Below are 22,062 nucleotides of genomic sequence, written 5' to 3'. Positions count from 1 at the left end.
CTGTTCCACCAGATATGAGTGGTGGGCAGTGGGCACAGTACACTCTGTGGGCCTGAGACACACTGGCAGGCAACTGCAATTATATTACAGAGAAAAAATGTTATTACTTTTTTATCTGCAAGCTACTGTGCCACCAGATATGAGTGGTGGGCACTGGCAGTGGGCACAGTACACTCTGTGGGCCTGACACACACTGGCAGGCAACTGCAATTATATTACAGAGCAAAAATTGTATTACTTTTTTATCTGCAAGCTACTGTGCCACCAGATATGAGTGGTGGGCACTGGCAGTGGGCACAGTACACTCTGTGGGCCTGACACACACTGGCAGGCAACTGCAATTATATTACAGAGAAAAAATTGTATTACTTTTTTATCTGCAAGCTACTGTGCCACCAGATATGAGTGGTGGGCACTGGCAGTGGGCACAGTACACTCTGTGGGCCTGACACACACACTGGCAGGCAACTGCAATTATATTACAGAGCAAAAATTGTATTACTTTTTTATCTGCAAGCTACTGTGCCACCAGATATGAGTGGTGGGCACTGGCAGTGGGCACAGTACACTCTGTGGGCCTGACACACACTGGCAGGCAACTGCAATTATATTACAGAGAAAAAATTGTATTACTTTTTTATCTGCAAGCTACTGTGCCACCAGATATGAGTGGTGGGCAGTGGCAGTGGGCACAGTACACTCTGTGGGCCTGACACACACTGGCAAGCAACTGCAATATATACTGTATATACACTCACCTAAAGAATTATTAGGAACACCTGTTCTATTTCTCATTAATGCAATTATCTAGTCAACCAATCACATGGCAGTTGCTTCAATGCATGTAGGGTTGTGGTCCTGGTCAAGACAATCTCCTGAACTCCAAACTGAATGTCAGAATGGGAAAGAAAGGTGATTTAAGCAATTTTGAGCGTGGCATGGTTGTTGGTGCCAGACGGGCCGGTCTGAGTATTTCACAATCTGCTCAGTTACTGGGATTTTCCCGCACAACCATTTCTAGGATTTACAAAGAATGGTGTGAAAAGGGAAAAACATCCAGTATGCGGCAGTCCTGTGGGCAAAAATGTCTTGTGAATGCTAGAGGTCAGAGGAGAATGGGCCGACTGATTCAAGCTGATAGAAGAGCAACGTTGACTGAAATAACCACTCGTTACAACCGAGGTCTGCAGCAAAGCATTTGTGAAGCCACAACACGCACAACCTTGAGGCGGATGGGCTACAACAGCAGAAGACCCCACCGGGTACCACTCATCTCCACTACAAATAGGAAAAAGAGGCTACAATTTGCACGAGCTCACCAAAATTGGACTGTTGAAGACTGGAAAAATGTTGCCTGGTCTGATGAGTCTCGATTTCTGTTGAGACATTCAAATGGTAGAGTCCGAATTTGGCGTAAACAGAATGAGAACATGTATCCATCCTCTGATGGCTACTTCCAGCAGGATAATGCACCATGTCACAAAGCCCGAATCATTTCAAATTGGTTTCTTGAACATGACAATGAGTTCACTGTACTAAAGTGGCCCCACAGTCACCAGATCTCAACCCAATAGAGCATCTTTGGGATGTGGTGGAACGCCCTGGATGTGCATCCCTCAAATCTCCATCAACTGCAAGATGCTATCCTATCAATATGGGCCAACATTTCTAAAGAATGCTATCAGCACCTTGTGGGATCAATGCCACGTAGAATTAAGGCAGTTCTGAAGGCAAAAGGGGGTCCAACACCGTATTAGGGTACTTTCACACTAGCGTTTTTCTTTTCCGGCGCTGAGTTCCGTCCTAGGGGCTCAAATCCGGAAAAGAACTGATCAGTTTTATCCCCATGCATTCTGAATGGAGAGTCAGACCTTCAGGATGCATCAGGATGTCTTCAGTTCAGTCTTTTTGACTGATCAGGCTTTTCAGAAAAACGTAGCATGCAGTATTTTTACCTTCGGCCAAAAATCCTGAACACTTTGACTGAACGCCGGATCAGGCCTTTTTCCCATTGACTTGCATTAACGCCGGATCCGACGCTGTGTGTTCAGTCAAAACGGATCCGGCTTTTGCATGTTAAACCCGAAAAATGTGAAAAGTCCATAAATGGCGGATCCGTTTTTTCCAATGCATTTTTTCACTGTGATCAAAATCCTGATCAGGATTCAAATGTAATCCGTTTTCACACGTTTTTCCGGATCCGGCGGGCAGTTCCGGTGTCGGAATTGAACGCCGGATTAAAACAATGCTAGTGTGAAAGTAGCCTTAGGCGGCCATATTAAGCGTGCTTCTAGGACTAGACCTGCAGGTGGCAGCACTGCATTGGTATATACCAGGGATGGCCAACCTGTGGCTCTCCAGCTGTTGGAAAACTACAACTCCCAGCATGCCCAGACATCCTACAGCAGGGCATGGTGGGAATTGTAGTTTTACAACACCTGGAGAGCCGCAGGTTGGCCAGCCCTGGTATATACGGATACTGTATACTTCACATACTGTAATGGACACCATTTCATCAAATTATACAATAGCCAATCTAATGATGATGGCTCCACTTAGGGACTTAAAAAAAAGTATTTTAAAATATAAATAAATTCTATCCCAAACTTAAAATAAAAATTAATAAACATGAGCTGAGCGCTGCGATTGGCCAGCGCTACAGCATAGGAGAAAGAGACGCCGGCAGGTTCCCCTGGGTGGAGCCTAACTATGAAGATACCGGAGAACAGAGCGGCGCCCGGGGATAACCGTAAGTGCAGGGGGATCCCTGGGCGCCGCTCTACACGTCTGTATAGTTAGTTTAGGGCTCTTTCACACTTGCGTTATTGTCTTCCGGCATAGAGTTCCGTCGTCGGGGCTCTATGCCGGAAGAATCCTGATCAGGATTAACCCCATGCATTCTGAATGGAGAGAAATCCGTTCAGGATGCATCAGGATGTCTTCAGTTCCGGAACGGAACGTTTTTTGGCCGGAGAAAATACTGCAGCATGCTGCGCTTTTTGCTCCGGCCAAAAATCCTGAAGACTTGCCGCAAGGCCGGATCCGGAATTAATGCCCATTGGAAGGCATTGATCCGGATCCGGCCTTAAGCTAAACGTCGTTTCGGCGCATTACCGGAACAGACGTTTAGCTTTTTCTGAATGGTTACCATGGCTGCCGGGACGCTAAAGTCCTGGCAGCCATGGTAAAGTGTAGTGGGGAGCAGGGGAGCAGCATACTTACCGTCCGTGCGGCTCCCCGGGCGCTCCAGAGTGACGTCAGGGCGCCCCAAGCACATGGATCACGTGATCGCATGGACACGTCATCCATGCGCATGGGGCGCTCTGACGTCATTCTGGAGCGCCCCGGGAGCTGCACGGACTGTAAGTATACCGCACCCCCGCTCCTGCTATGGCAACCAGGACTTTAATAGCGTCCTGGCTGCCATAGTAACACTGAAAGCATTTTGAAGACGGATCCGTCTTCAAATGCTTTCAGTACACTTGCGTTTTTCCGGATCCGGCGTGTAATTCCGGCAAGTGGAGTACACGCCGGATCCGGACAACGCAAGTGTGAAAGAGGCCTTAGATGCTTTATTCTGGTGAAAGGTCCTCTTTAAGGGCACCCCGTGTCCGAAAACACCCATACTATTAAAATATATATTTTTTAATTATCCCATACAGTGAATGGCAAAACAGGAAAAAAAAATCAATATGGCCGATTCGCCATTTTTTCATAATTAGAAGTGATAAGAAGTAATACAAAAGTCATACATACCCTGAATAAAATGAACCCTCACACAGCTCCGTAGATATACTGGTAACTATAAAGAAAGTTATGGGGGTCAGAATATGGCGATGAAAAAAACATTTTTCCACGTTTTTTTTTTTCTGTAGCAGAGAAAAACTATGTAAATGTGGTATTGCCGTAATCGTACTGACCTGGAAAATGAAGGTAAAAGGTCAGCATTACTGCATAGTGAACGCTGTAAAAACAAAACCCATAAAACTGGCAGAATTGCATTTTTCCTCTAATTCCTGGATTTTTTTCCAGCTTCCCACTGTATCCTATGCACTATTATATGACGCCATTAGACAAAAACAAGCCCTCCTATGGCTATGTGAACTGAAAAATAAAAAAGTTATGGCCCCGGGAAGGCAGAGATTAAAAATGAAAATGCAAAAATGTAAGGGGTTAACAAGAACGGATTGCAATGCGTCCTGGGAGATGGCTATAATGGGACAACATGGCGCAAGATGCTGCACTAAAATTTTTGTCCGATATTTTTGTCAGAATATATCGGAGCCTCCAATGCAAATGTGAACCAAGCCTTAGGCGGCCATATTAAAAAAAATCGTATGTGTTGCGGTTGTAAGATTTTCTGCGCATAGTGAGGTCCGTATACGACATGGACCCCGAGACCGCCAGAAACAATTGTCTGCAGGTGCGTGAGTAATCCACGGACCAGAATGGCGAATTTCTCCACACGGATTTTACGTCTGTGTGGAAAAATGGGGTCGTGAATGGCACTAGTGACCTCTATGGGTCCGTGTTCAGACGGAAAATACGCCGTCGTCCATTTCTGTTCCTCACACCTTCTCATGGCTGACATATTTATCCAAAACTTAGCGCCACATTTGTCATTGAGGTAAAATGGCGTGTCAAAGTATCATATTCCTATTTGTAACACCACAGGGGTATGGCTTTTTATTCAATGTGACACCCCAAGGTATCTCTAGCTGACCCTGCTCCAGCTCTTACAACATGGCTGACTAAAAACACGTAAAACTAAACCTCACATATACTTCTATATGAAAACACAACCACAACAACATGAGCCACGGGGTATTTCCCGCCAGTCACTCCTGTGAAACGCATCTAAAAAAACTAATAAAGTTTTGCTTTTAAAAAAAAAAAAAAAAAAAAAAGGTCTGAGACGCTGAAAAGGACGAGGATTCCGGGAGACGTAGTCGTACGTGTATTGCTTTACTCACAAACGTCCGCAAGGAAGAACTTCAAGTCCCATCATCCAACGGGGGTTGCTAGGTTCAGCGCATCAACCAATCAGAATTAGAGAACGGCAAAACAGCTTTTGTGGGGCGAACCATAGCCTTCGCACATGCGCAGACAAAGCCGGGGCAGGTAAGTGCTTGAGGAGCTGGGACACGGAGATGACAGTGTAGACTGGATGGGTGTGTGTTGTTAGGGTTGGTTCTGCAGAAAAACGCTGCATATGTGAAAGCATAGCAGTTTGTTGATGTATATACTAATATGGCAATGTATATATATACATAATATAGGTCACATGATGCATCATTTCCAGTTCTTCACATAGGTGGCTGTCTACATACACAGGACTGTGTTCACCACATGATGGGGACACAACAGGTTGCACTTAAAGGGCATCTGTCAGCAGTTTTGTACCTATGACGCCGGCTGACCTGTTACATGTGTACTTGGCAGCTGAAGGCGTCTGTGTTGGTCCCATGTTCATATGTGCCCGCATTGCTGAGAACAATGATGTTTTAATATATGCAAATAAGCCTCTAGGAGCAACGGGGGCGTTGTCGTTACACCTAAAGGCTCTGTTTTCATGCAACTGACACAGCCTCTGCACTTTCAATGAAGTCAAGACCAGGCGTGATAACGTTTTCACTACCTGGTCCTGTCCATCACAGAGCAGAGGGCAGAGAGCACAGTCTCTAGGTGTAACGGCAACGCCCCCATTGCTCCTAGAGGCTCATTTGCATATAATAAAACATCATTTTTCTCAGCAATGCGGGCACATATGAACATGGGACCAACACAGATGCCTTCAGCTGCCAAGTGCACATGTAACAGTTCAGCCAGTGTCATGGGTGCAAAACTGCTGACAGATGCCCTTAAAACATTTGGATTAGGTACGAATCCCACCCCTTCCCCCAGAACCATCACATTTCCGTTATTTGAGCACGCCCCTGGTGCTCCATACTGACGTCACTCTCCTTTTAGATTGACAGCGCTAGACTTCTGGTCTAGCGCTGAGATCTTGCGCGTCTAGAAGGGCGCGTGCACACAACATCTTTGGCTTCATCCCGATGAGCGAAGATGCACACTGTGCATGCGCCGTTCACTTCACTGAACCCGGAAGTGGCGGCGCCCTCGGCTTCTGAAGTTTCAGCAACCCTACGAGACTATATGCCTGGTTGTTTAGGGTGATCCGGGTGATAGAGCCGCTTTAAAGGGGTGCTCTGGGCATTTCATCTTAGTAGTAACCTGTGGAAGGAAGATCTATTACTTAGTACTAACCCGTCCCTCGCTCCCCCGTCTCTGCTGCGCTCACTCAGGGTGCGGGCTCTTTTGCCCGGGTCTTGACCTGTTTTACCAAAATAAGTAAAGGGGTCTGCAGCAAAGCGATGGGCTCTAAGGCCCTATTCACATGACCGTTTTCAGAACAATGACAATCTATGGGTGTGAATACTCACCTTAACACTGCCTTAAGCAGTGGTTTCCATGGCAACATAGCTGTGGAAGCCTCGGATCTTTCAGGGGGAACCGATGCTACCGTAGGGAAGTATTATCGCCGATCACAGACATTGGCCCTGACTGGTCTGCTGTGTGAAAGAGCAGCCACCCAGCATCTATGACTGTCTCTCTGCCCCGGTGCGAGCGATATCTTTGAAGAGACAACGGATGTCATCAAGGGTTACAAAATACAACTCGCCCCGCAAAAAACAAGCTGTTGACTGAAAAATAAAAAAGTTGTGGATCTTAGAAGACTGGGAGAAAAAAATGAAAACTGTCTGTGCCAGGGTTAATTTATCACCATGAATAAGGCCTCATGCACACGACCGTATTTTGTTTCAGTTTTTTTTTGCGGATAGGATGCGGACCCATTCATTTCAATGGGTCCGCAAAAAACACGGACAGCACACCGTGTGCTGTCCGCATCAGTATGTCCGTTCCGTTGCTCCGCCAAAAAAATAGTGCATGTCCTATTTTTTTTCTAGTTTGCGGACAAGGATAGGCATTATTACAATGGATCCGCCAAAAAAACGGATCCGCAAAAAAAAGTGATGCCATACGGAACGTCATCCGTTTTTTTTTTGCGGACCGCAAAACACCTACGGTCGTGTGAATGTAGCCTAATGCAGTACTTATGTTGGGCACGTCGGATATTTGATGGGTGCGGGTCTGACTCCTGGCACCTCCGCTTATTAGCTGTTCGTAGAGGCTCCAGTGAGCGCCGCTTCCTAGGCCGCTGAGGTCACGTTCGTTGGTCACATGGTCCACGTGCAGCTCAAGCGAAGGGGGATGTGCTGCGATACCAAGCACAGCCGCTATCCATCCACCCCACCAATCAGATATTGATTGATGACCGATCCAGAGGGTAGGCCATGAATATTGCACTCCTGGAACACCCCTTTAAGATGAGAAAACTAAAGGGGCTGTCCTCCCAGTGATGTCATTAGTTGGGGTTTCATCTCCGTTTGGGATGGTGCTGCCCAGTGAAAGTACTTGCTGTACTGGTACTGGTGTAACATGGGCATAGATTTTTTTATTTTTTTTCCATTTAGTTGATAAAAAACTAATATTCAGTTTTTTCTTGCCATTTACCCACAATGCACCTATTTTTAAATGCCTCAAAGATTCATAAAAGAGCCAACGACTGCACGTGTCCACCCTGACCTTCGCTCGACTCCAATTTCTCAATTGGGATATGCTAGAAAAGAGAGAGACTGTAATACACAATTTAACCACTGGGTGGCCACATACAAAGTAGGCATCTCGTGATACAGTATCTCAAAAGATCTCAGGAATTTGTTTTCTTAATGCTGGTCATCTTGGGATATGTTGAGCCAGGAAGAAAGGTAAGGAGGACACCTCTGTAGAAAGAGGAGCGCTAGAAATGAAATTGTTCCTGTTCCTACATCCTAAAATAGATAGAACATAAAATCAAAAAAGGTGTGAGGCATGGAATGTGGAGAGGTGACCTTCTGAGGTTCCGCCTCTGACATGGACAGCCGGTTACAATATCTATATGGCCATAGTGGTTTTGCTAGTGGTCTCAGTCAATCACAGCGGTGCCTCCTATACGAAAGAGGTTGTCTGTCAACCTCTGTATTTGGGTAAGATTCCAGTTATCTCACTCAGTCTTTGACATTTGGTTTAGTGGATTTACTGAAGAACGTCTCTAGACTCCGAAAGTTATCATCTCTAGGCACATTGTCGATGTGGTTCTTAGGATGGGTCCAGCCCTGAATTTCATTGGCTTTTGGACAGATTTATAAATTTCTTCTGATATTTTGCAGAGATCTAATCATGGACCAGGAGGTGACATCTAAGGGCGACACAGAAGACTCACCAAGCATAGGTGTACCAGAGCACGGAGCAGAGTCTGAACCCATCACAAGTGAGTAACATTGTGGCATGGACATCTATTAGATAGTTTCCGTGTACAGGAATCAGTCATTGTCTTGTAGGCAGGTGACAGGTTTGGCTGACTGATGGTTACCTTGTTCTTCAGACATGCTGCAAAATACTTGACTAATAAGACCATACGTGGCAGGATGAAGGTCCTCATGCAGATTCACTAGGAGAGCCCTAAAGACAATCTGAGACTACACTAGTGTCCGTGACCCTGATTCCACCGCTGGGTCATTTAATAGTTCTCAAAAAGTCACTGTTGAGCAGATGGACACTGCTAGTCCTCTCAGTGTAGTCCTCAATATTCGTGAGCGGCCAGCCCTTTGGGCAGCCTTTTCCCTATTTACAGTATAAGGAGTAAGCTGTCAATCAGCCTGAACACCAGGACTTTCCTACATATTAGTGGCAGTGGCAAATGTCTTTAAATACATAGTGCCGGGGGTCCGTGGGCTTGTGGTGGGGTCACAGACTTTGAGGTTAAAAGTCCAAAAACAACTTTATTTTTCTCTAAACAGTCCATGGCAGCCAAATTTGAACACTCACTTTGGGAATCACTTCATGGGTACACAAACAGAAATCAAATACCTGCCCGTCTGTGCGCTAACTATACAGAGGTTTACCTAACCTAGGTACCTCCATAAACACAGGGAGATTGGGCTTTACACAGCCAACAGGTCACGCAGCTTCCAGGCTCTCTGGCACTGAATGAGCGTTTTAACCTTGTATTTATCCTCGTAAAGAAAGCTGTACTGGAGTGAGGGAAGGAATGGCAGCTCTCTCTACCAACCGACCATCCCATAAAAACACTTAAAAAACTACTTTGCTGAAACGATCCAGCTTCCCTGGATTCCTCACCTCACCCATCTGAGCATTCTGGGTGTGATATACACCCCTTCCAGTACTTTACCAGCCAAAATTTTACAATAGGTAAAGACATAGGCTGTATCAGCTCAGCATGGCCACAAGTTTTATTGCAAATTTGGTGGGAAAAAGAAAAGTCACAAATTTTACCACCAGCTGTTTTCTTATTTCCAGTTCTGTCTAGAGTGACTTCCAGCTAGTGGATATAAATATAGCTTCAAAGTCAGTTAGTAAAAGCCCAATCTGCTTAAAGGGGGTTTCCACTTTAAAATAATTATTTATGGAGGCAGCTATAATTTTATGATGTATTTCTTTTACCTTTACCGCTCCTATCGATCGTTCTGGGATGTCCATACAGCTCTTTCTTATTTTCCTGTAATGTTATGGCCTTGGGTGGGCAGTAATAGGGGAGTGTCTCTGTAACTAGCTCGGTGGGAGGAGCCATAAACTAGCTGGGTGTGGGAGGAGCTATAAACTAGCTGGGCTTTGTTAGGGGCAATGATAGGGGAGTGTCTATGTAACTAGTTTGGTGGGAGGAGCTATAAACTAGCTGGGTGTGGGAGGAGCTATAAACTAGCTGGGCGTTGTTAGGGGCAATGATAGGGGAGTGTCTCTGTAACTAGCTCAGTGGGAGGAGCTATAAACTAGCTGGGTGTGGGAGGAGCTATAAACTAGCTGGGCGTTGTTAGGGGCAATGATAGGGGAGTGTCTCTGTAACTAGCTCGGTGGGAGGAGCTATAAACTAGCTGGGTGTGGGAGGAGCTATAAACTAGCTGGGTGTTGTTAGGGGCAATGATAGGGAAGTGTCTATGTAACTAGCTCGGTGGGAGGAGCCATAAACTAGCTGGGTGTGGGAGGAGCTATAAACTAGCTGGGCATTGTTAGGGGCAATGATAGGGGAGTGTCTCTGTAACTAGCTCGGTGGGAGGAGCTATAAACTAGCTGGGTGTGGGAGGAGCTATAAACTAGCTGGGTGTTGTTAGGGGCAATGTAGGGGAGTGTCTATGTAACTAGCTCGGTGGGAGGAGCTATAAACCATCTGGGCGTTGTTAGGGGCGGTGCTGGAGCTGTGGCAGAGAAGGGAGAAGTGCATCATGGGTTTGGTTGGAAACAGGAACTGCTACACACAGAATGGAAAGAAATAAGAGCAATTGGTTTGCATGGTGAAAACGTGTCAGGAGAGTCCAAAATGTTAAAAAAAGGACATACAAAATATACATGAGATAAGCAACTACTTGCACGTATCTTTTAAAAACTATAGTAATCCTGGAAAACCCCTTTAAATCCAGTTGTCAGAGGCCACAGTAACGCAGGCAATTTTACTCTCTGAAAAAAAGTCTAGTACAGGTATTAGTACACATAAGACTTGCTATTAATGAGCGCGCTGTGAGCGGCACAGGCAGCACAGCAATACTGCACAACTACGAACACTAGTTGGTTTGAAACGCTATTTTTAGTGGGACTTGTGCCTAATTCCTAATGTCAGTGTTCTTATTTTTCTACACATGCTGGATTGTCGTGTCTCTGGATCGATACTGCTGACATCCAGTTACAAAGCTCTGTCCTCGCAGGTCACAACCAAGGGTGGTCGGCCAGTAAGGCGCTATGTTTTAAGTAAGGAAGCTGCTGATTTGTCAATTTGGGCGTTTCGCCAGCCCAGTCTTTACTAGTACTGCCAGCCTGACGGGGTGGGCAGCCTCTTGTAAGAGATGCTGTGGGCACTAGTCGATCTGTAAGACCCTGTGTGGCACTGGTTAGGGTTAGGCCTTGTGTCCGTGAAAAAAATCAGTTCATGTCCGTGTTCGGTCTGTGTGCTTGTTTTTTGACCTCGGTGTGTCATCAGTATTCCGTGGACACTGCTCAGCTGAAACACGGTTGTTGGGCGAAACACGGACGCAGCACGGATGCCATCCATGCATCCGCAGTGGCATAAATTGCAACCTTAACGTTATGTACACCTACGTGTCATATATTTGGATTACTGCAACTTACGTACTCCTCCTCGGCTAAAAATACTGCTCAAAAAATGGTAAGATAAGTATTTTTCCTCTTTTGGAAAAAAGTGTAGTGCGGCGTCTGGATCCCATAGTGTATTGTGTGTGGATAACTTAACATTTATAGAAATTCTGTGATCTTCAGGAGGTACTGCAGACCAGTTATGAGACCTGGTCATTCTGATAGCTTGGCATTCAGTACTACTTCAGCTTTCTTTGCTGTAGAAAGCAAGAGATATTGAACATCGGGTATGAAGAAGCATAGGTTAGGTGCTTTTATCTTGCATTGTGTGATGCCCGGTTTGACATCAACACAGTGGAACCTGTTGGACCCTACAATAAGTCAGTTCGGTCCGTTGAGGTAGGTTTCAACAGAGCCGCAACATAAACGGCTCTGTCATGCGGTTCAGCCCTATACAACTAGTAACAAACGATACCTCTGTTTTCTCTGTAGGTACCAGCGTTATTGAGGACTTTTATTAGTATGTAAACGAGCTATTGGAGCTCCAGGAGGCCCTGGTGCCCCATACTGATGCCCCTCTCTTTCAAAACACGCCCCCTCCACTTAGATTGACAGCGCTAGACTTCTTGTCTAGCGCTGAGATCTCCTTGCCTTGTAGAACGGCATGTGCGTACAAGATCTTTGGCGTCATCCAGATGAGGTAAGATGAATTCTAGACACACGCCATTCACGTCACTGAACCCGGAAATGGCGGGCAGTCAGCTTCAGCTGAAGAAAACAAGGGTATCGTATCAATCAACTTCATCACCTCTACCAGGCTATATGCCTTGGTTGTATAGGGTTGTTCCTGGTGACAGAACCGCTTTAAAGGGGTTATCCTATGAATTTACTTATCTGCTGATCTGAAGGACTTGCTTCCCTTTCTGTAGGTAGGAAGCAGCTCACCAAGCATCGGCATCATTCCAGAATGCATTGTATTTAGTCTGTCACGCCGGTGACAGGTTTGAGAAGGTCTGAAAGAATATCTGCACATGAGTGATCTGACAGCCTCTTTTGGTTTCACTTTGTCTGTGTGTTGCTGGTATGTCCACACCCCCTGTTCAGGTGTGGATCATGTCACCTTCACCTCTCCCTATTTAGTCTGACTTTACCCATCACTCCTTGCTCTGGATAGCTTCATTTGGTTTTTGGAAGAGCTGGAGTGTGGTTCGTGGTGAAGTCCTGTTCGTCCATCATCCATCAGCCTCAGAAGTTAAGTGTTTCGCTTGTTGTGTTTTGTATCCCCCCCCCCCCCCCACCTTTGTTGTTTACTAGGCCTCAGCGAGACGCTGGTTCCTTCACCAGGGAAGGAGCGGGTTGTCTCTGCCCGGTCATTACTATTAGGGCAACTGAGGGCCACCAGGGTTTTCTAGGTTCCTGTGTATGGGCATCTCTACCATCGAGAGGTGCCCATACGGATAGGAGTTAGGGCCAGGAGCAGGGTTTTATAGGTGGTGACCCTTTTCCTTCCCTAGCGGTGAGGCCTAGTGTCTTTTCCCTTCCTTCTTGTTGTCCTTTGGTGTTCTCCCCTACAACATCCGTGACATAGTCCTTGTCAAGCCCTTCCTCTTCTGCATAGAAAATAGTCCCTCACATCTAGCCCTAGAGATACATATGGTATATAATGTCCCCAACACTTTCCTTCTCCACTGTCTATAGAGAGATATAGTTATATACATCTAAGGATTTAGAAGTTGGGATAAATTAATGAAAGGTGTCTGGGATGCCTCACTATGAGAAAGGAGCCCAAGCTCCTGAGCATGTCAGTCCTCCACTGAATGCAGAAGGTGGACCAGAAGGAGAAACAGAAGGGAGCGCCACCAGAGAAGAAAATGCAGTGTACATAAAAATCAAAACGGTAGGTTTATTGCAATTTGACCAATAATTTTTTTCTAGGATAACCCGAAATCTGCTGCATTCCAATCCAAGGTAAAATTATCTACTGTAATAACAATTTGCAGGAGCCTGTGATCTGTTTTTTTGTTCTTTTTCCAGCTTTGGGTTTTCAAGCACTTCTTTAAGAACACTTCTCATGCATCGCACCCACTAAAATTCATATTTCTGAAGACTTATATTCAGATTTTCCTTTGCTGTCTGTTATATTGGCATCTTAACATAGATATAAAATTGAGAATGCAGAATACTGGAGAGGAGGTTGTTTTCGGCCATTCAGATGAGGGTACTCCTAAAGGACAGGGAGAGAACTGTTCTGGCCAGTCAGGAAGAGCCACTCGATTCTCCTTTCAAGAAAACAGCGTCCTCATCTCCAAGGTGGTGGAGTATTACGATCAGATAATTGGCCAGAAGGCTATCAAAGTGCCAAAATCGCGGAAGAAGGCCCTGTGGATGAGAATTACAGATGCAGTGAATGCCGTGGGCCCTCACGTGCGCAGTGTAGACGTCTGTAAGAAGAGGTATCACGATATCAAGAGACACGTGAAAAAAAAATTGGCCGAGGCCGAAAAACATAAGAGGCTGAACGGGAAAGAACCGCCAGGGGACGTGGAGCTCACCGACTACGAAGAGGAACTGAGGAAAATTCTGAGCACTGAAATCACAGATGATGTGAAGATCAAGGGATACATAGATACTGGCCTTTCCTCAGGTAAAGGAACATCTTTTTTTCCCTTTAAAGGGTTGTTTCAGCTGTATGCCATCACTTTATAATCAGTGGGGGGGTCCAACATCTGCCCCTTCGTTCTCAGGATCGATGAGGATCTCATGGGTAGTACCCACACTGATCATATCGTAATGGCATTTCCAGCCATCATCTTGGAAGATTTAAAGGGTTACTCCTTTCAGTAGCTTTATGCTGACCAAATCAAGGACCAGCATGAAATCCAAGCTCCCTGGTTACAAAGAACTATGTAACCTGTCACGAGAGAGACCTGTCAGTCAACCCGAGCTGCACGGGAAGAAGCCTCCAGGAGCCACCCTTGTGACTCTTCTCCCTGTCTCCGTCTTGTTAATAGATTGGGCTCTCTCTAAAATGGTGCAAAGTTTCAAAGTGCAGCCTAGTTGTTTGTGACCAGGGAGCCTGTCGGAATTTCATACTGCCCAAACCATGGGCTCCTGACAGGTTCCCTTTAATCTCACTTTCTGTGATGGAGGACAAATAGTCCTGTTGAAGCACTTGTCAGTAGGTTTATCTAAGTTTTACATTGTTAATTAGCTTTACACTTAAATATACTACTCTATTTCTATATTTTCCCTTTTGTTTCTGATGCTCAAATGCAGACCTCTGTGTTTCTATGGTTACAGACTACAAACAAACCCTATGTAGTCTCATCCTGCAGTCTTACTTGGCTTTATGCCTCCCCTACTTCTACCAAATGTATGTTAGCAAAAATTAAGAGACAGAATAGGGAGTGGAAACATATTTATTAACAAATTGGCCAACCCCTTTGAAAGGGTTGTATAAAATTAGGGGGGAAAAAAAATCCTTTTTTTTTTTTTTTCTAGAGACAGTGCCACTGGTTTTCTATCAGTGTACTTCTATTAATTGGAAGCCTTACAATACAGTGAAATACAGAAGTATTGCAGTGTATTATATTAGCAACAAATATGATGGTGAAAGCCATAAAAAATAAATAAAAAAAAACAGGTTCCTATGCTCCATGTCGCTTCCGTAAAACATATCTCTAAATACTGTTGACAGAAGATCAGGTAAAACCTGCCCCATAATTATGTACAGAAAATAAAAATATATGTATAAAATAGGTAACAAATATGTGAAGTTTCTGGTTTTCATTAGTGATACTGGCAATACAATCCCCTTAAAAGACACAAAACGGTTGCCTCCGTAAGGGCTTACATAGCCAGGGAACAAATTGTTGAATTTATTACAAGTGAGTACTAACACAGCCAGCAGTCATTTTATTATGGTTTTCAATGTTTTTACACAGTCGTAATATGGCCACATTTTGGCTTTTGTATTACATCCACTTGGATCTTACCATGGTTCACTACAACCATGGGATTCTTGATGTTGTCGATGTAATATGGATGCTAAAAGTTGCCCATATTAGGGCCGTTTGAAAGTGGACTTAGACCTTTGGCTACTTTACTGATACCCAATCAGAAGTGTGTGAGAATCACATGACATTCTTGTTCTTGGACTCCTCTGAAGCAGAGGGTTTTCAAAGAGTCCCAGAGCATGTCACATGACCTTCCTTCTCAGTAGCAAATGTAACTTGCTTTTTTTCTTCAGTTCTCTTAATTGCTTCTTTGGTGGTGAGATAAGGCTTAGACATGAATGGATTTAAAGAAGTTCCCTGGTTTCATAATAAATATATTTTATCTGCTCATGTACCCGAAACACTGCATATTTTTGTCCATATGATTGTTTTTCCTGGCAGCACTTTCCTTCCCCTATTTTCAGCATCGCTGCATCCTGGCAGGATGTTTACCTGCACAACTTCCTGTTTCCATAAGCTTCCTGCTGGGTTTCTTAACCAACCCCAGCATGCTTTGCTCTGTAATTTTACTCAGGGTTTTGCAGCACCTGCCACATTGTTCTCTCTACGAAAATCTTGCCGCCTACTCCTCCCCTTTACATGTAAGATAGGAGGAGCAAGACCTGATAAAAATCAGGAAGCTGTTGAAAACAGGAAGTTCTTAATGTAAACATCCTGCCAGGATGCAGTGATGCTGAGAACAGGGGAAGGAAAGTGCTGACATGAAAAACAGGTATATGGGGCAAAAATATTCGGTGTTTGGGTTACTCTAGGCGGAGAGACAACTTGTAAATATGAAACTGGAGAAACCCTTCAAAGGGATCTGTACCTGTAATAGTTCCTATTATAAAAATAGTCCTAAGGGTCCATTCACACGTCCGCACCGGGCCGGCACCCCAATAAAAATGCCTATTCTTGTCTGCAGCTGTGGACAAGAATAGGACATGTTCTATTTTTTTGTGGAGCCGTGGACCGGAAGTTCGGGGCCGCGGACCGGAAATGCGAATGCGGACAGCACACTGTGTACTGTCCGCATCTTTTCCGTCCCCATTGAAAATGAATGGGTCCGTACCAGTTCCGCATAATTGCGGAACGGATCCGGACCCAAAGTGAGGACATCTGAATGGAGCCTAAAGCAAATACTCCTAGGCTGTATGCGATTGTTGCCACATACGATATATGACTGAGTTGTTTCCTTTTGTTTCAGAAATGTTTCAGGACTTTATGGGCTTGGGGGCATCTCCTGAGCACACTGCCGACAGCGACTTTGGCTCTACATCTTCTGGTAAATATATGGCAGTAAATACATACAATACTTGCATTCCTATAGCAAGTCGCTTGCGCAGGCATTAATACTAAGTTCATTTTTCCTCCATTTCCTAGATGAGAATCAAGAAATCATTGTGACTAAAGTGGATCCTCAAGATATTGAAGCAATGTCTGCCATCGAGAACTCTAACCAGCAGGGAATGCTACGGGATAGAGCTGATGTGGACAATGTAGACTGCGAACCTACGCTTGACCAAACACTAGAACCTGACGAGTGTGTCCATTGTCAGGGGAAAGCACTGCAAGAGTTGGGCAGCAGTATGCAACGGTTACATGCAGAGGTGGTGGCCATGAATCACATGCTGGACCTTCTAGTTGCCAATCAAGAGAAAGATCGTGTAGAAACTGCACGCCATCGGGAAGAGATGGCCCGTTATCGGGCAAGTAAGCTCAAACTTCTCATGGAAGCCAATGAAATTGCAGCCAAAAGGCTTTCGATGGAATCTTCCTTGGAGTCAAACTCCCAACGTCAACATGTGACTCTTCAAACAGGAGGTCCAAGTAACTTACGAAAGAACACCTTACGTACAAGGGGAGGAGCGTCTGCTTCACATGCTCGAAAAGGGGGGAAACTATAAGGATTTCTGACTTTCTCTGGAATTATGTCCTAAAGTGTTGTATTATATATCGGCTTTATATTAGTATTACAACATTTTTCAATTTATTTGATCGTTTTTGCTTTCAGTGAATGACCATGTCAGTATTTTCATTGCTGATATAAATATATACTGTATAGTTGTGTTGTGTTTTTTGTTTTTGTTTTATGGTATATTATTTAACATATAAAGTGGTTTTTCTTGCTCTACGGTGTTTGGAGAATGTTTTAACTGTAAGGTAGGTTATAATAGACCAGGCATGCTCAACCTGCGGCCTTCCAGCTGTTGGAAAACTACAACTCCCATAATTCCCGGACAGCCCACAGCTATCAGTCTACAGAAGGGCATGGTGGGAATTGTAGTTTTACAACAGCTGGTTGAGCATCCCTGCAATAGACTATAAGTACCTATTACAATAGTTGGAAGGTTAGCAACGTGACTGTCTGAGATACTTCTAAATTGGTTTTGTAGCAAAACCCAAAGACCTTGTCGCAGATTTTGCTACGAATTACCTTAAAGGGGTTTTCTGGGACTGAGTTTTCTAAACAGAAAATTCATACTTACCTGCTCCCTCTGCTCTGGTCCTCCTCGTTACCTCAGGTGTGTCCATGTTCCGGTCTCTGCCGTGTCAACATCCAGCACAGCAAGGGCATGGTTACATGCACCGCTCCAGCCAATGATTGGCTTCAGAGATGACACGCTGCTTGTGGCCAATCAGCTATTGTATGGCCTCTCCTGAGGAAAGGCCATCAAGATAAAAATCCTTCAAAACCCCATGACTATGGTGAGTATTAGCCAAACTAGTCTCCTGTCTGTTGATATTTTGGGGTTCTTGCCACTCGTCAGTAAAAGCAGGGTTTTGGTTGTCTAGATGAGGTGCCTTTGATGTAGGGGCTTCTGGTTCTCATTCAGAAGATCCAGCTGAAGATGAACAGCAATGCTCCATAGGAAAAAGTATCCAAATTACATCTCCTCCACAAGGAAGAAAACTGTGGAGGTAATTTACTAATGTGTATATTAGGTGTATTTCAGGCACAGATTTCGGCGCAAAGGTTTTTCTGCCGCAATCTGTAACTTTTGTCAGCTCCCGCCAGATCTTAAAAGGTCTAAAAAAGTCGGCATGGCGGGAAAAAGGGTGTAGCAAATGGTCTAAACCTACGCCGGCTCCTTATTTAGAAGCGGCATTGAATCCGCCGAAGTTATGTAGGCGCCTCAACATAACTTCAACAGATCCACCGCCACCACAGGGCCTCAGTAAGACTGGTGTCTAAAACGCCAGTCTTAATAAATGACCCCCGTCTCTCTAGTGTCAGCTATAGGTAGCTACCTGATGAAGGGCAAGAAACCCAAAATGGCTGTCTACAGATGGGAGTGTACCTTGGCTAATATCCCCAAGTTATGTTTTAAGGCTCTTTTATGGGTCAGACATTGAATTATAGGGTAGCTATTAAAGGTGGCACTAGTGCAAAGGCACATCATAATAGGGACATTTGGGTTGGCAGCCCCAGGCCCGACATCTCTGTGGGGCCCAACGCCACCCCAAAAGGTTCGCAACACAGGCACAGCGGCACTACGGTCGTGTGAATGGGTCCTAATAGTGAGTCTGTTTTCTTCCTTCTGGAGGAGAGGTAATTTGCTAGCTAGAAGGTTGAAAGGTTGATGGGCAAACACTAACATGAACCTTACGTACCCAAACGGCTAAACTACTGTCCTAAAAACTGGCCATTTCTGAGTAACTGTTTCTTTTCAAACAGATAAAGGCCAACTCTCCACTTTTGTACTGTGGTCCATAAGGAGACAAATGTGATGGAAGACGTATTTGTGTCAAAAAGCTCTACATGCTCTATTAAAAGACACGTCCAGGACTAGAAAAACATGGCTGTTCTTTTCCCCAAAAACAGTGTCATGTTTGACACAGATGATGTATGCCATTTTATCTCAGCCACCTTTACTAGAGTAGAGCTGAGCTGCAACGCTAGATGCAACCCAAGGGGATACAGGGAATAACCTTTTAAAGGGGTTTTCTGGGAGTAGAATATTGATGACCTATCCCTATGCTGTTTGATGTGGCCCTGGCCCTTTGGCGAATGTTCATTGGTCACGGGGCCTATGTACAGGTCAGTCCCATGCAACTGCAATACCAAGCACAACCATTTCACAGTTTACGGGGGGCAAGGCCATATTGTTCATTCAGAGTGTTGCAGCCTCTTGAAACATAGGCCACCTATACTGAACTCCCAGAAAACCCCTTTAAGAAATGTAATAGGAGAAATCTCAACTTGCAAGAAGATTCCAAGACATTGTCGAATGGCATATAAACTGCTTAATTTAGAGCACATGAGCCAAAAACAGCAATCATTTAACACACAGGCCTTTCTCAAACTATAGACAGACCTGTGTGCCATAGCGTTGCTGTTTTTGGCTTCTTTGCTCCAAGTAAAGCAGCTTATACTTCGTTTTCTGGGTGGATTTAGGTGGAACCCACTCCCCAAAATAGCTGACCACAACTTAACCTGGTTTACATTTAGATTTATATTACAAGAAAATTCCAGTCATGTATGTATACTTACCACACATGAAGTTCTACATGCAACACACAAAAAGAACCAACCAACCTCTTCCACACAACTAATGAAATAAGTCTACGCGTTTCAGACTACTGCCACCTACTATGATCCATCAGGGGAAACCGTTTTGTAATTTTGTGGTCATCTTCACATAAAATAAATTGTAGCAGTGACTAAAGCTTTTCAACTCATTACATTTGAAAGTAACACTCTTTAACTAGAAGGTAGTTTTAAAGACATAAGATGTTTGTTTGGAATGTTAAGGACTCGCCTATAACCAATGTTTTTGGTCCATAGTCAATGTGTGATATAGTGTATACTGCTCTTTGTGACATTTATTGTACTCAAATAGTGTATAGTAACTTCTATTTTATACTTCCAATGTAGGAGAACCCATCTCACCAAGTGGATGTGAGTCACCATCTCCAAGTGATGAAGAAGATGGAAAAGATAAACCTAACTATACTCAGCAAAAATTCAGGTGCCGGAAGTCCAGCAAACAAAAGCCCATGGAGATAAATTCAAGTAAGGAATTTGCTAGCTGTAAGGAATCAGATAGTGTCTTCGAGAATATGAGTTCTCCAGAAAATGAAGTCAAAACTCAAAATGAAGACGATGAAGAAAAGAACATTAGCAAACCACGTCTACGTACATCAACCGTGGAGTCTAAGTATAAGAGCAAGAAACGTGACAAAGATTCCCTAGAGATTTCAAAATTCTCTATCCCTTACTGCCCCTTCAAGGTGCAGAAGACTTATATATGCACCGAATGTGGACGAAGCTGCATCTCCACCTCTCACCTCATCATACATCAGAGGTCCCACACTGGAGAACGGCCTTTCTCTTGTAATGACTGTGGAAAAAGTTTCGCCCGAAAGTCTTCGCTGGTAATTCATGAGAGGATCCACACAGGAGAACGTCCATACACCTGCACACATTGTGGGAAGAGCTTCACTAGCAGTGCCACGCTCTCCACTCACATAAGAATCCATACTGGAGAGAGGCCATATGTCTGTTGGGAGTGTGGGAAAAGTTTTACCAGTAACTCTTCTCTCTTTATACATAACAGGACACACACAGGAGAAAAGCCATACATCTGTGTGGAGTGCGGGAAGACTTTTTCATACACATCCGCTCTTGTCATACACAAGAGGTCTCACACGGGAGAGAAGCCATTCACCTGTGACGAGTGCGGAAAAAGTTTTGCTGACAACTCTCGACTAGTAAAACATAAGACTGCTCATACCGGAAATTGGGCGTTTATCTGTGCTGTGTGTGGTAAAGGTTTCACTTGCTACTCAAACCTCAATGTTCACCAGAGGTCACACACGGGGGAGAGGCCATACGCATGTAATACGTGCGATAAGAGGTTTGCTCTCAATAGGGATCTTGTCCGCCATCAGACAACCCACACCGGTGAAAGGCCCTATGCTTGCTCGGAGTGTGGCAAGTGTTTCACTCGTAAGGCTCACCTGACCACCCATGTCAGATCTGCTCACGTGTAAAATCAGTCAAGGTGGTTGAATAATCAAAATAGCAAAAAACTTTTCTACATGGTCAGCTATGGTGCCACATGATCTTCTAAAAAGCTTTATCAGATAAGTCAGAAGTACAAGGCACGGTCTTCACAAAATGTGACCTAATTTGAGGTATCACAGCACATAAGACGTAAAGACCAGAAGTTTTGTGAACTTTTCAGCTATTTGATGTCAGTTTGCACTAGTCAAAAACTTTGTAATATCTCCAGAAAATATAAATTTAGAGTCTACAAGTCAGGGGGCATTGTTTGTGATTCTGAAAAAGTTCAGGTTTTTTTTTAGCACTTCTACTTCCAGCTTGGTCTGGACACAACAGCTTCCTTTCCCCTCTCTGCGTTGGAAGGGGGAAGGCTTAGCTACTGAAATGAGCCTGTCAGTCGCAACACGGAAAAGGAAATGGGAGCTCTCATGTCCAGACTAAGACGGAAGTACTGGGTGGGTCAAAAGTCTCAGGACACCCTTTTATTTCAGAAACGAAAGGGAAAATGAAATATCTGAATACCCCAGTAAGTAATGGATGAGGGGGCCTATCTTTTAGGCTATGTCCGGAACATGGCTACCATATTGGATCAAGAGCAAATTTTTCCAATTGGAAGGGGTCATGTAGCATATAGAAGACCAGAATTTTCTCAGAAATCGATTGCCGCAATCAGATTTGCAATATCTCTTATCAACACAGAAAGTTCAAAACATTTGAGCCTTCAGCTCTGTGTTCAGCACCACTAGGAACAACGCATTGGTGCAACAAAGCTGTGCATCATAGGAAACATTCCCAGTTGTTGTTGCAACTTTCTTTGTTGATAACGTTTGAACCACAAGATATTCCAAATCTGAT

At 44.5% G+C, this 22,062-nt stretch overlaps 1 protein-coding gene across 3 annotated transcripts in view; it reads left to right on the top strand.

Moving 5' to 3' along the window:
- Positions 1-21,320, top strand: part of LOC120982122 (gastrula zinc finger protein XlCGF28.1-like) — a 30,628-nt gene extending 9,308 nt beyond the window's left edge. The window contains exons 1-5 of one of the 3 annotated variants that reach the window (XM_040412072.1): positions 5,100-5,121; positions 8,271-8,371; positions 13,237-13,846; positions 16,405-16,482; positions 16,581-17,257. In XM_040412072.1, the coding sequence (XP_040268006.1) occupies positions 13,375-13,846; positions 16,405-16,482; positions 16,581-17,104 (1,074 nt within the window). In that variant the 5' untranslated portion in view covers positions 5,100-5,121; positions 8,271-8,371; positions 13,237-13,374 and the 3' untranslated portion in view covers positions 17,105-17,257. Of the gene's footprint in view, positions 1-4,992; positions 5,122-8,270; positions 8,372-13,236; positions 13,847-16,404; positions 16,483-16,580; positions 17,258-20,076 lie in introns of those variants that run through there. The other 2 variants (XM_040412073.1, XM_040412071.1) reach the window with 2 other exon arrangements.
- The last annotated feature ends 742 nt before the right edge of the window (positions 21,321-22,062 follow it).

The sequence above is a fragment of the Bufo bufo genome, chromosome 11 (genome assembly GCF_905171765.1).
Source record: "Bufo bufo chromosome 11, aBufBuf1.1, whole genome shotgun sequence".
NCBI lineage: Eukaryota > Metazoa > Chordata > Amphibia > Anura > Bufonidae > Bufo > Bufo bufo.
Note: the sequence above shows the minus strand (reverse complement) of the source record. Positions and strands in the feature narration are given on the sequence as shown.